Source organism: Hyperolius riggenbachi, chromosome 4 (genome assembly GCF_040937935.1).
Source record: "Hyperolius riggenbachi isolate aHypRig1 chromosome 4, aHypRig1.pri, whole genome shotgun sequence".
Taxonomy (NCBI): domain Eukaryota; kingdom Metazoa; phylum Chordata; class Amphibia; order Anura; family Hyperoliidae; genus Hyperolius; species Hyperolius riggenbachi.
In genome coordinates, this window is record NC_090649.1 from 241,019,933 (window position 1) to 241,034,199 (window position 14,267).

The window sequence follows — 14,267 nt, forward strand, 5'->3', positions numbered from 1 at the left end:
AAAACCCTTCCCCTGTGTGCATGTTGTGGGAACATTCCTGCCTTTCACTGATACAAGTGATGCGATACCCAGCAAGTCTGTTATTAGTAGGGATGTCAGTGAAATGCAAGTAACTCCAAATTAATGTAGGATCATGCAAATTTGATATGCACATGGATGCAGCTTGAAAATGGACCAAACTACACCTTGGTAGGATTTGATTGGTCTATTTTCGAACTTCATACATTTGCATACAAAATGTAGATACTCCTGCATCAACTTGGAATTATTTGTATCTCATGGACTATCCCTAGTAACTAGTGCGAGACGAGTCATCAGTTTACTTTTTCTTCCTCATTTGTTTATCTTTCACACTACTACCACTTTCACGTCTTATTAACTATACCTGCCAATGGCTTATTTCACAATAGTGCCCTTTAATAACATACAATTATACAAAGAGTCTATATTTATGGCAATTTTTTGGGTCAAAGTGGAATTTATTTTCAACCCTTTAGCAGCCAATTTATTTGGAGGCTTGCAAGTGCTCCAAGCCAATTTATTTTAGCACATTTTTTTATTTTTTGTTACATTTACCTGCTTCTAATGAGTACTGCTGTAATGTGTGTTTATGGCCACCTGTCACAAGGGAGGAGTGTAAGACAATAACGGAGGACTTCTGCTTTTCAGTTTCTACATTTTCTGCTAGTAGAGCGAGATCAAAGCATTCCAAGAACTTACAGCACAATGAGTTCTGAGGTCAAAAGCAGTGCTCTTATTTGGTGCCACTGGCTTTGTTACTCCACTTGTCTGAACAAACATGGCATCAGTAAAGTCATCACACATTACTCTATTCAAGTGAATGTCTTACAATGCACTAAAGCCAGTGGATCCTCATGAAATCCAAGAGCCGAATATTTTCAGCAGAGGTCAGTTATTCATTTCAGTTCAGATGGCACTTCTTTTCTTTTCTGAAATGTTCTTCAGTAGGAGTGTGGAATCTGCGGGGTTTTCCTAATCAGAGCTCTAAAATGTATTTTTTATCAAAATTCTTAAAGCTAGCTTCAGACTTCCCCCTGTGCATGCTTTGTAGATCCTCATGAAAGCAGAAGTCTACTACTTGAAAGAAACCGAGAATGGCTCATGCAATTGTGCTGGAATCTCTCATATTTTGTTATGAGGTTTCAGTGCTAGTTTGAGAAACTTTTCGGTATGAATTGTCCAATAAACTGAACCAATAAACTTAGGGTCTCAAAGAAGGTAAACTATGTTTTGGAATCCAAGAACAATGATCCTAAGAGCTGGCTGCATCTTCAAAATAATTTTGCAGCTCAAGATTAATGGTTTTAGTGGCTCCTCTTAATATAAACGTGGCAATGTAATAATTGACAGTGCACAGAAATAAAATAGGATCAAAGGCTCAGTTCGGTTATAATTTTTTTTTTATGTGTATTTAATGACATTTATTTATATTACGCATACATATAAGGTTTAACTGCTTCAGGACTGCACGTAGTTAGATCTAAACCATGTTTATGGATGTTTAATCTTGACACAGCGGAGGTGTACCTACACCAGGTACGTATGCTTCCACTGCTATCACTGGAACGCACTGCAGTCAACTCGGCTGGCTTCTGCCAGCCGAGTTCACTAGCCAGCCGAGTTCTGTGCACTGACCTTTAGCCAATTCCATTGGTCCCTGATGCTGGTCACTGAGTAAGAATTATGAAGAAAAAAAAATTGCTCAGGTTTTTAAAGGACCCCTAAAGCGAGAGTGATATGGAGGCTGCCATATTTATTTCCTTTTAAGCAACACCAGCTGCCTGGCTATCCTGCTGATCCTCTGCCTCTAATACTTTTAGCCACAGACCCTGAACAAACATGAAGCAGATCAGGTGTTTCTGACATGATTGTCCGATCTGACGAGATTAGCTGCATGCTTGTTTCTGGTATTATTCAGACACTACTGCAGCCAAACAGATCAGCAGGGCTGCCAGGTAACTGGTATTGTTCGAAAGGAAATGAATACGGCAGCTCCCATATTTTTTGTACTTCAGTTGTTCTTTTAAAGAGAACCCGAGGCGGGGTTCTGAGAATAAAATCCCCATACAGAGGCTGGGTCTGTCTATAGAGCCCAGTCTCTGTTGCCATTTAGATAGCCCCTAAGCCCTCCCTGCGCTCTGCAATCCCCCCATAAAACACAGCCGCGCTGCTGACACGCAGCTTGTCAGAGCGGGCTGTGTTTTCCTTTGTAACGTCAGTCTGTGCTCTCCCCCGCCTCCTGCTTCGCTCCGGTCCCTGCCCACATCCTTTCCCTCCCCGCTGATTGGAGGGAAGGGACGTGGGCGGGGACCGGAGCGATGCAGGAGGCGGGGGAGAGCTGAGACTGACGTTACAAAGGTAAACACAGCCCGTGCAGTGCGGCTGTGATTTATGGGGTCTCCCTGAGCGCAGGGGGGATTTAGGGGCGATCTAAATAGCCTCGGGTTCTCTTTAAAGGAAATCTAAAGTGAAAAAAAAAGTTTAACTGACCTGGTGCTTCTTACAGCCCCCTGGAGTCATCCTATGCCTGCACCACCCGCCCTAGTCCTTCCAGCCTGCAGCGGCTACCCCCGCAAAGCTGGCCGGCCACGCGCCTCCTCACCACGCTCCTGCTTACGGGAGCATTCTGTGCATGTGCAGTATGTGAAAATCACTACTGCCCATGCACAGAGCGCTACCGGCATTAGGAACGCAATCAGGATGCACATGGCTTGGGGTCGCACATGCGTAGTAGCCTCTGACTGGCCAGGACCGGCCGGCTTTCAGGGGGTTGCTGCTGCTCTATGGAGGGACTCGGGCAGACGGTGCGGGCATAGGATGACTCCAGGGGGCTGCAAGAAGCCCCAGGTAAGTTAAACTGATTTTTTATTTTATCTTTAATAACCAATACCAATTTAAAGGACAACTGTAGTGAGAGGTTTATGGAGGCTGCCATATGTATTTGATTTTAAACAATACCAGTTGCCTGGCAGCTCTGTTGCTCTGTTTGGCTGTAGTCATGTCTGAATTAGACCAGAAACAACCATGCAGCTAATCTTTTCAGATCTGACAAGAATGTCAAACACCTGATCTGCATATGCTTGTTCAGGGTCTATGGCTAAAAGTATTAGAGGCAGAGGATCAGCAGGGAAGCCAGGTAACTGGTATTTCTTAAAAGGAAGTAAATATGGCAACCTCGATATTCACTAAAGTTGTCCTTCAAGCAAACCTGAAGCCCCTGGAAAAAGTTAAATGCCCCTGTAGAGGGATAAAACAGGGCCTTTCTCCGGTGCACCACAACCACTCTGCGCCAGTCTAGACCTGCCTCTTCTTTGTCACCAGGCTCCCCTCCATTTATGAGCATGGCTCTGCTGCACAGATGCCAGTAGGGTATACATCTGCGCATTTCTGTCCATAATTCTTTAAAAGAATGTTTTGTTAAATCCGTATATAACACACTGTCTGAAGTTGAAGTTTTAACCATTTACCGCCATCCTAACGTATTAAAACGTCATGCTTACCGCTATTAACAGCAACATGACGTTTTAATACGTCGCGCATTCCCGCCGCTGCTACCGCCGTGTGTCCGCCGCTACCGCCGCCATTACCGTCGGGATCCCGTGCTGGGCGATTGGGGAAGAGGACTGAACAGTCCTCTACCCAATCGCAGTGCCTGGAGTGAATGGACGTGACCGCGAACAGCGGCTACGTCCATTCACATAAACAGGAAATGTAACAGTTTAATAAAGTGTGTAAAAAAAAAAAAAAAAAAAAAAAGTGAACACGTCCTATGAGTGTTCACCAGCGCCATCTTGTGGCCAAAAAGTATATTACACTTACAAAATACATACATTTTCAAGTATATACACATCATTAATAAAATTACACTTCCAACCCTCCCCCCAAAAAAAAACACTTGTAAAAAAAAAAATCAGCTTAAAAAAAATAAATAAATAGTTGCCTTAGGGACTCAGCTTTTTTTATTCTATATTTTATGGGGGAAAATTAATTTTAATTTATTACATAGGGGCTTGTAATTATGGCCAGAACAAACAGAAAAATAACCACTTATATTTCAAAATAATATACTGTCGCCATACATTGTGGTAGGGACATAATCTAAACGGTTTAATTATCGGGACCACTGGGCAAATACAACGTGTTTGTTTTATCCACAGGAGAATGTTTAATTTTAAAACTATAAAGGCTGAACACTGAGAAATAATGATTTTTTTCTTTTTTTTTCTGTTTTTCTCATTAAAATGCATTTAGAATAAAAAAATTCTTAGCAAAATGTACTATCCACAGAAAGCCTAATTGGTGGCGAAAAAAACGAGGTATAGATCATTTTCTTGTGATAAGTAGTAATAAAGTTATTAGGGAATAAAAGGGAGGAGCGCTGACAACTGAAAATTGCTCTGGTCCGTTAGGATAAAAACCCTTGGGGGTGAACTGGTTAAGCAAGCAAAGCCCAACTTCACTTATTTTCACTGCACATTTCTTGTATCAAATTGCATCCAAAACCATTGTCACTTCTTCTGAATTGTTATAAATAGAGGAACACGTAAGTTATTCTGCTGCTTGCTATTCTCATCGCTCTGCTGTGTGCATGTGAACTGTTGTATCCATACTGAACAGTGCAATTAATTCTGCAAATTGCTTTTTTCTTGCCTTTCCCATTTTATATCAGGAAGATGAGGTATATATCATGTAACCTGCAATCATGTTTAGCCTAGTGTTGATGGTGTGTAGAGAAGTGTGGGGTGATCTTTCAGATGCATGACGTAGGGGCCGGAAGCCCTTTTCTGCTTAAACTGACTTCTGTGAGCTTTTTCTACTCTGTGATGTTTCCGGAAGCTTTGTCTATCTAATACAGCATGACTTAATGATCTCCTAGGAGTAGAAATGAACTGCACTGCATGCATATTTACTTTATGGGTGAACTTAAATATACATGGACCATACATTAAAATGTCATTAACGCCAAGAGCATCCAGTCCCCATAAAGCAAAATATTAGCTGACTTAGTGCTTCTGTCTATATCGGTTACCTTGGCTTTATTATTTATACTTTACTAAACAGCTGTTCCCAGGACTGCGGTGCTGCCACTTTCATTTAAAAAAAAAAACAGAACTGACAGTTACATAAAGTGGTGAGAGTCATTTTCTGAGCAGAAGCAATGTGTAGTCTACTAGTCCATATACCGTATATACTCGCATATAAGCTGACCCGCATATAAGCCAAGGTACCCACTTTTCCCTTAAAAACTAGTAAAAACTGTTTGACTCGCATATAAGCCCCCTCCCCAGTATATCACCCGTTTACTGTATGAATACTGTCCGACTGAAGATAAAGTGCCATTTACAAACCAGACTGTGTATTAACTATGATTAGTAACCATAACAGGAGGGTATACATAACAAAGAAAATGGGCAATTACACACACATAAGTCACAAAACCGGCAATTCTCCTACATTTATTGTCTCTAGCAGCAATAATAAGCATTATTAGTATTTTGCAAATATTTTGGTAAGGTATATACATAAAGTGCAAATGCTGTTCAATATATATCAAGGAACCAACAACCCCAAACTAAATAGTGCCAAGAGGGATGACCCTTACCAGAAATATGTGCTGAGAAGAGCCACCAGGACCCCCACTGTAACTGGTATGGGCAGAGGGGAGCAGATCTTGCAGGGGCTGCTGCATGTGTCAGTGTATCTACTGACCTTTCTGTTCCTCTGGAAGCATGTGGAGTGCAACAATGATATGACACTGGTGCTGAGCGGGTTTGCAGGGGACAGAGGATCAGATCTGTTTTTGGTGCCTGCCCTGAAGTGGATCGGATTGCCGGACGGGACTGGATCTTGCAGGGGCAGCTGTAAAATGGATGCTGGTGCCTTCCCTGTTGCAACATGCTTCCCTGCATGTTGGTTCAGATGGCCGGAAGAAAAAGCATTTGACAGCGGAAGTTTGGATGGCCGGCGGGCTGTGTAGTACACAGCGTGCAACAGTGACGTCAGTGCCCTGTTTATCCATGTGTCATCCCTAGAACACCCTTTAGCGGCACTTTAGAGGTGACCCGTGGGGAGATGAAAGAGGGCACTGACATCAACACTGCACACCTCGCCGGCCCGCACTTCCGCCATCAGAAGTGCTCTCCACCGTTCATATGAACCAACATGCAGGAAAGCATGTTGTGACAGGGCAGACGCCAGCATCTATTGTAAAGCAGCCCCTGCAATATCCGCTCTTCTCTGGCCATCCGATCCACTTCAGGGCGGGAACCGATCTCAACTTCTGTCCCCCGCAAGCCCGCTCAGCATCAGTGTCGGCCGCCACACATCCAGAGGCACAGAACAGGTCAGTAGATACACTGACCCATACACATCAAATTGGTGACTCGCACAGAAGCCGACACCCCCACTTTAGGGCCACTTTTTTGGACCCAAAAATTTAGCTTCTATGCGAGTACATACGGTAAAAGAAAAATTTAAAAAAGAAAACACTTAGCGTCTTTCCAGTTTGTGGGCATTCATCACGCAGGTTACAGAGCGCAGGAGGGTTTACTTCCTAAGTATTGCCAACAGTCTAAAGATGGATAGAAGCCACTATGAACACATTTAGTTGCTTTTTATCCCCCTGCCATTCTGAATGCTGCTGTATTAGAGCTGCATAACTTATAACAAAACTCAGGATTTGTTTTAAAGACATTTCTTGGGACTATGTCACTTCATTGACCAGCGCTGCGTAATATGTTGGCGCTTTATAAATACAATATATAAAATAAATAATTGACCTCAGGCTCAGAGTTGTCTCGTCCCTCTGATCCCTGGCCTCTGAGAAGCCATTTTCTCACACTTCAATTGTATTAAGTGATACCACAAAAGCAGAGTTCTCCAGCAGGTGAAAAGTTAGTGTTACAGGGCTGCATAGGGGACCAGCACAGGACCACTCTTGACTACAAAACGGCAAATAGTCAAGACCAGGCACCAAAATGCTTTAAAAATAATGTTTATTGAGAAAAGCGGACTCGCACATCCAAGTGGCCGTACATTTAAAAAGGACACCTGGAAATTTTGGGCACTGGGTGAAGCTGCTGGTAGATTATCGGCAATACTGCTAATATTCTAATGCTTTACCTAACCTACCTCTCACACTAACCCTCCCTCTACCTATTCCTAACACCAACCCTTCCCCTGTCTCTGAGCTCAGACTCTAAGTGCTTGGACAGTACCTTTGGGCAAATATGTTCCAGGTCATGACTGAGGCCTTAGGGACAAAATGAGAATTTGGATCTTGATCAAGTTCAGCTCCAGAAATGACTGCTTCCTAATGTGTACTTGACAGTTTGTTGCAATGCTTTTATTTTCAAATGTGCATGTTGACTCCACTTCTCTACGACCTTTCTAAGTCTGACATTCTGAATAAACACACATTTGTCTGTTTTTTATTCTTGTTTAACCTTATACAGTTGAATCTTTTTATTTTTTTTCCATAGTACCTTAAGCATGGTTCCCTGAAGGATCCACTCTTAGATGATCATGGAGATTTCAATCGAATGGTCGGAGCTATGAAAAAGATTGGCTTGGATGATACAGAGAAACTTGATCTTTTCCGAGTTGTTGCTGGTGTTCTACACCTTGGAAATATTGATTTTGAAGAAGCTGGGAGCACCTCCGGTTAGAAGACATTTTACTTTATTTTCCTATCACTATAAATGTCAGCTGAAAGGCTTGGAGTTTGATTTGAGTCACAAAGCACAATATGCTTTTAAAAGTGGGAATGAAATGTGCTCAGAATGGCGTGTGGGATTTTCTTTTATAGAGAATATGCCAAGGGTAAGGTCTGGGGAAAATAGCTTTTGAAAAAAATAACTTCTTCTTCTTTGAGTAAATAAAAAGGGTTATTTCATTATCGCTAAATGAAACTGCTATATGTAAAAGCTGTACAGGTGCTGTGAGGAGTGCTTGTTTGGCTGTACATGTGCTGCGTGGAGTGCTTGTTTGGCTGTACAGGTGCTGCGTGGAGTGCTTGTTTGGCTGTACAGGTGCTGTGTGGAGTGCTTGTTTGGCTGTACAGGTGCTGTGTGGAGTGCTTGTTTGGCTGTACAGGTGCTGCGTGGAGTGCTTGTTTGGCTGTACAGGTGCTGTGTGGAGTGCTTGTTTGGCTGTACATGTGCTGCGTGGAGTGCTTGTTTGGCTGTACAGGTGCTGTGAGGAGTGCTTGTTTGGCTGTACAGGTGCTGGCTGTGTGGAGTGCTTGTTTGGCTGTACAGGTGCTGCGTGGAGTGCTTGTTTGGCTGTACAGGTGCTGTGAGGAGTGCTTGTTTGGCTGTACAGGTGCTGGCTGTGTGGAGTGCTTGTTTGGCTGTACAGGTGCTGGCTGTGTGGAGTGCTTGTTTGGCTGTACAGGTGCTGGCTGTGTGGAGTGCTTGTTTGGCTGTACAGGTGCTGGCTGTGTGGAGTGCTTGTTTGGCTGTACAGGTGCTGGCTGTGTGGAGTGCTTGTTTGGCTGTACAGTTGCTGGCTGTGTGGAGTGCTTGTTTGGCTGTACAGGGGCTGTGTGGAGTGCTTGTTTGGCTGTACAGGTGCAGTGTGGAGTGCTTGTTTGGCTGTACAGGTGCAGTGTGGAGTGCTTGTTTGGCTGTACAGATGCTGTGTGGAGTATCAGCCTGAAGTGTATGGTACAACTGACCGGCCTTTGTGATAGCAGGGCCATGGTGTTTGTATAAGGTAACCATGCTTTGTAAACGCAGCTGGTTTTACACGGTTTGACGTATACTGATGGTAAATGAACGCTCATATTAGGGAAGGGGTCATTTTAGGCTTTTGTAAGTTCTTACTGTGCATCAGGATAGTGTGTGGTGTGTAGCTGCTGGAGATCATCTGGAGGAACAGGGATATTGGGTGTTGCTGTATACAGGGAGGCAACGTTCATTAAAAATGGCTCATGACATGTAGCTAATTCTCAAACGGTTAACAGGCAGCAATGTCACTGTCTCCTAACCACATGTTTATGATGAAATGTTTACTCCATATTTAATGACTGATTGTTCATGGCATTTGTATGGAGCTTACACAGCACTATATAAATCGACACCAGCCTCAGCAGATTACTGAGGTGAGTTGCTTCCTGTCAGATGCTGTATGCAGTCATTTTTCAACTAATGAGAAACCTGACTGAACATCGGTCCACCTCTGTGTACATATTCACTCAGTAGAAAGTTACAGGATGGCCGTTAGTGGTTTGTTGGTAGTAGTTCAGAAATCCACTCCCCTCTACGCCCCTGGGCTTGATGCAAAATACAGTAGTCCTCCATTCATTAGAACTCCATAAATAACACCTGAAGATACCTTTTATAATTGTCTGTGATACAGATTGCAGTATGCATGTATTTTGTTAGTGTAATGGGTTCATACTGATATGTTTCAAACATCCAGACTTCAGGTCTCCATGTTTAGCAGCTGCTGAATTTACTGCAGGGGTGCTAGATTTGCTGTTATTACATTCCAAAGCACGATGGGATCTGTATATCTGAAGAGCAGTGGGTGGTTCCTCATGAGTCCGATCCCAGAAACTCCACTTGGAGCACAATCTAGAGACTCACACTGAGCTGCAGCCTGAAGCAGATGCAGGTGCTTTTAGATGGCATCATTTGAATGAAAAGCAAGGGAACTTTGATAATGCGACCAGGCTGAAAATGGATCAACATGTGGCAACTGATTTGTGTTACAGTAGATTAGGGACCTGTAAAGGTACATACAATCATTTTTTTCCACCTCTTGCCTGGACTGAGGCTGTATAAACTAGTGACAAGGTTGTAAAATCCAGAGGGGATTTTACAAACCATCTTTCTTAACTTCAGCAGTGCCTATACTAAGCCACCATGCCATGTGTTCACAGCTCAGTCTGTGCTAATCCAGTGTGACACACTCTATGGGATATCACTGAATCGATAACAAAAGATTCTATATCCATAGTGATATTCACATTTGGGTTTAAGAACCAGACAAGTAATGAATGGAGTTTTTAGGAGGTGGTGGGTCATTATATATTACACTTCTGCCACCAGTTCCTGAGAAAAGCCTTGGTGTAGAGCTCAGGGGCAGAAGTTTATAGTCCTTTGCCGTGATAATCCTCATCAGATTGTTGTTTTAGCAAGCTGCTTATTTAGAACCTGAATTTGTGGAGAATAATCCTGCTTTGATTGTGCAGAAGTGACTGTGTAACAGCACTGCTGTGATATTGTGGCCTTGGGTGGCAACATCTAGTTGTATGTGCGGGATATAAGAAGACTTGAGGGAACGTCTCCTCATTATACTTGCTTACTTGTAAAACATAAGGTTGAGTTTTCAGGAGACAGGCCTTATTATGACTTTAGGTTTATCCCCTGGAGTTGTATGCAAACCACGATGATCCTCTGATGAAATTTTTATCACTCACAGGGGGATTTCAATGGTTTTAGGGGAGACCGAGACAGTAATGCGAAATGCAAGTAGAATGTGGAATGCTATGTAAGCTTTACATACACAGTAGTCTCATGACTGCAAATAGGATAGCTTGGTGGAAAAATTAGATGTTCAAGTGAATCAGAGGTGAGAGTGATATGGAAGCTGCTTTAATTACATTTCTCTTAAGCAATACCAGTTGCCTGGCTGTCCTGGAATGGGTTTGAGAAAAACAATCCACATAAACTGTACTTCCTTGCAACCATCACAGCAGTACATTATTTGCTCTACTTTGGGGGTACAGACTGCAACACGTCGATCTTCCAGCATAGCTTGCATAATTAGATTCACAGAGCCGGAACCTATCTCATTTGCTTTGCACACCTGAAGTAACAGCAGCAAAGCGTCACATTTTTCTAGCAAGGAAGTGTTTGTAAATGCACATTTTATTTTTGCCTAACTAGAATGGATTTTTAATAGAAATAGAATTATTTTTAGGTAGCTGAGGCAGCTATTTAATAGGAGGATGATGATGATGTCTTAAAGTGCGTACACACGCATTACATCCGGGAACGACGGGTCTGTCAGACCCTCAGCGGATCGTTCAGAAAACAGCCTTATCAGTCCGCCAACAGCGTGTACACACATACTACTGTCGGCTGAACGTTTGCCCAGCGGGAGGATCTGACGGACCCGTCGTTGCCAAATGTAGTGCGTGTGTACGCACCTTATGGGCCATGCAACAATGGCTTCTTATCTGTAGTGATTGTCATGTCTCGTGGAGAAGTATGTGATTTGTTTGATCAGCTGATAGATTTCCAAAGCTCTGATTTGCTGGGTTCACATCCTGCTTTAGCACATGATCATGACTAGCAAATTTATACTTGCATATCACCTGACAAGCACTACTGACCTGAAAGAGATATGGAGACTGCCATATTAATTTCCTTTTAAATAACCGCTTTTATTTAGTGGTGAACAAACATTTAGATTTTGGGAAAGCAATAGATATAGTATACTTGGACTTTGCAAAGGCTTTTGACACTGTTCTCCAAAATAGCCTGATGCAGAAGCTGAGGATACAGGGACCAGTAGAAAATGTGTGTATGTGGACAGATAACTGGTTAAGGGATAGAAGGCAAAGAGTGGGACATGGGAATGGAAAACTGTTAGCAGTGGGGTACCGCAGGGGTCAATACTTGATCCAATGCTTTTCAATTTATTTATTATGATTTATTAGATGGAGTACAGAGTAATGTAGCCATCCTTTCAAAATGATACAAAATTATGCAGAATTAGCAACACTAATGGTGGCCATACATGGTACAATTTTTCATTTTTTTGGGATTAGATAATTTAGTTCAACTATTCCGTTAGATCGAATATAAAGATTTGTCCAGCATGTCCAATCAGATTTTTCTCGAAAAAATGGGATAATCGTTTACATTTCTTGATTGAAAAAAATATATTTTCAACTTTCATTCGATTCGATCATTTAGATCGAATAAATGGGAAAATCAAACTTTTCTATTGTATCGTGTATGGGCACCATAAGACTCAGTGACATATTTACAACAGGATCTTGACATGACCATATGGGCAGGCACATGGCAGATTAAATTTAATGTTGATAAAAGTCATGCACATTGGTCATACCAATGGTAGAGTACCATATAAAATAAATGGTATAAAGCTGGGAACATCAGACTTGGAGAAGGACTTGGGAATACTGGTTGATGACAAATTAAGTAATCATATACAATGCCAAGCAGTGGTAGCTCAAGCAAATAAAATTCTGTGATGCATTAAATGGAAAATAAAATCTTGAGATGCTAGTATACTACTCGTTCTGTATAAATCACTTGTGAGGCCACATCTGGAGTATGGAATATAGTTTTGGGCACCACACTATAGAAAGAACATTGACCTTCTAGAACGGGTACAAAGATGGGCAACTAAATTTTTAGCAGAGGGATGGAAGATCTCACTTACCAAAAAAGGTTGGACAAACTGGGCTTATTTAGCTTTGAAAAAGGTGAGTGAGAGGTGACCTGATTAACCTTCCTGGCGATAAGCCCGAGCTGAGCTCGGGCTATGCCGCCGGAAGGCACCGCTCAGGCCCCGCTGGGCCGATTTGCATAATTTTTTTTTTGCTGCACGCAGCTAGCACTTTGCTAGCTGCGTGCAGTGCCCGATCGCCGCCGCTACCCGCCGATCCACCGCTATCCGTCGCACCGCAGCCGCCCCCCCCCCCCCCAGACCCCGTGCGCTGCCTGGCCAATCAGTGCCAGGCAGCTCTATGGGGTGGATAGGAATCCCCTTTGACGTCACGACGTCGATGACGTCGGTGACGTCATCCCGCCCCGTCGCCATGGCGATGGGGGATCTCCTGATCGCCGATCGCCAGCGGCGATCGGAGGGGCTGGGGGGATGCCGCTGAGCAGCAGCTATCATGTAGCGAGACTTTGTCTCGCTACATGAAAAAAAAAAAATTTAAAAAAAATTTGCTGCCCCCTGGCGATTTTTTTTAGCAAACCGCCAGGGGGGTTAACATATATAAATAAATCAGAGGACCATACAAAATCTTGGCGGATGACCTTTTTGTCCCTAGGGTTGAGCAACAGACAAGGGGACATAACAAAACTTTTTTCCATCTGTTTAGAAAGGGGTCCTTCACAGTGAGAGTGATTCAAATCTGGAATATCTTACTTCAAGTGGTTATGGCAAACTTTATATCTGCATTTAACCACTTAAGTACCAGCGGTCTCTGCCCCCTTAAGGACCAGAGACCGCTGGTACAATAACGACGGAATACCATTGTATCGCCGCGTATCCACACCGCACGCCGGTGTCCTCAGGACACCCAGTCTGCCGTCTTTATGACTGCAGAGTCATGTGAGCCGGTCAGGAGCCGCTTTCATTGGCTCCTGACTGTGTCTATCAATGTAAGCCTATGGGAGTTGCTTACCTTGATAGACATGGCCAGGAGCCAATGAAATCTGCTCCTGACTGGCTCACAGGGCTCTGCCATCACAGAGACAGGAAGAGCAAGTGAGCTGCGACAGGACACGGCAGGGAGACAGCGGTGAGATTGTCGGAGCAACGAAAATGGCTGATGCGAGCAGCGGCGTCTGATTGAAATCTACACCCTGGCAGCCAGGTAGCCATCAAAACAGGGCATAGATTACAAGCGCCTTGGTCCTTAAGTAGTTAAAGAGGGCTTGGATTGTTTCTTTGCATTGAAGGGCATCCACAGCTATAATTACTGGGTAATTCCTGGGAGAGTTGATCCAGGGATTTATCTGACTGCCATCTGGAGTTGAGAACGAATGTTTCCCTGTGGAGGCTAATTAGCCCAGGCCTTGTAAGGTTTTTCACCTCCCCTGGGTCAACTGGGATATGCAGGTTCGGAAGGGGGTGGGCTCTCTGGCTACCTACAAAGGGGAGCTCTCTGGCTATGTTTACTAGGGGGTATCTTATAATGGAAGGGGGGCTGCATGTGGCTACCTAATACTGGGGGCTCTTGTGGCTACCTGTACTGGCTAATACTGCGGCTCCTGTGGCTACCTACACAGGGTAGGGGGACTACGCCTGAATAACTAATACTGGGGGCTTCTGGCTAGCACCTCTGACTATTGCATCACAATAGTGTGCCAGAGTCTATGGGGTAGGGGGTGGGAGTGGTGTGCAATTTATACACCCTCACCCGCAGAGCCTAGAAACTGCTTTGGGTGAACAAATCGCCTCATAAGGTTTTTTTCGGGACCCGGGAGGCAATTGAAGTGCTAGAATAAAATATACGAATGGAGAAAATG

At 43.6% G+C, this 14,267-nt stretch overlaps 1 protein-coding gene across 1 annotated transcript in view; it reads left to right on the forward strand.

The window, feature by feature from the left end:
* MYO6 (myosin VI) overlaps positions 1-14,267 on the forward strand; it is a 393,572-nt gene that overhangs the window by 164,227 nt on the left and 215,078 nt on the right. Inside the window, 1 exon segment of the mRNA XM_068281511.1 lies at positions 7,503-7,683. Coding sequence (XP_068137612.1) covers positions 7,503-7,683 — 181 coding nt within the window.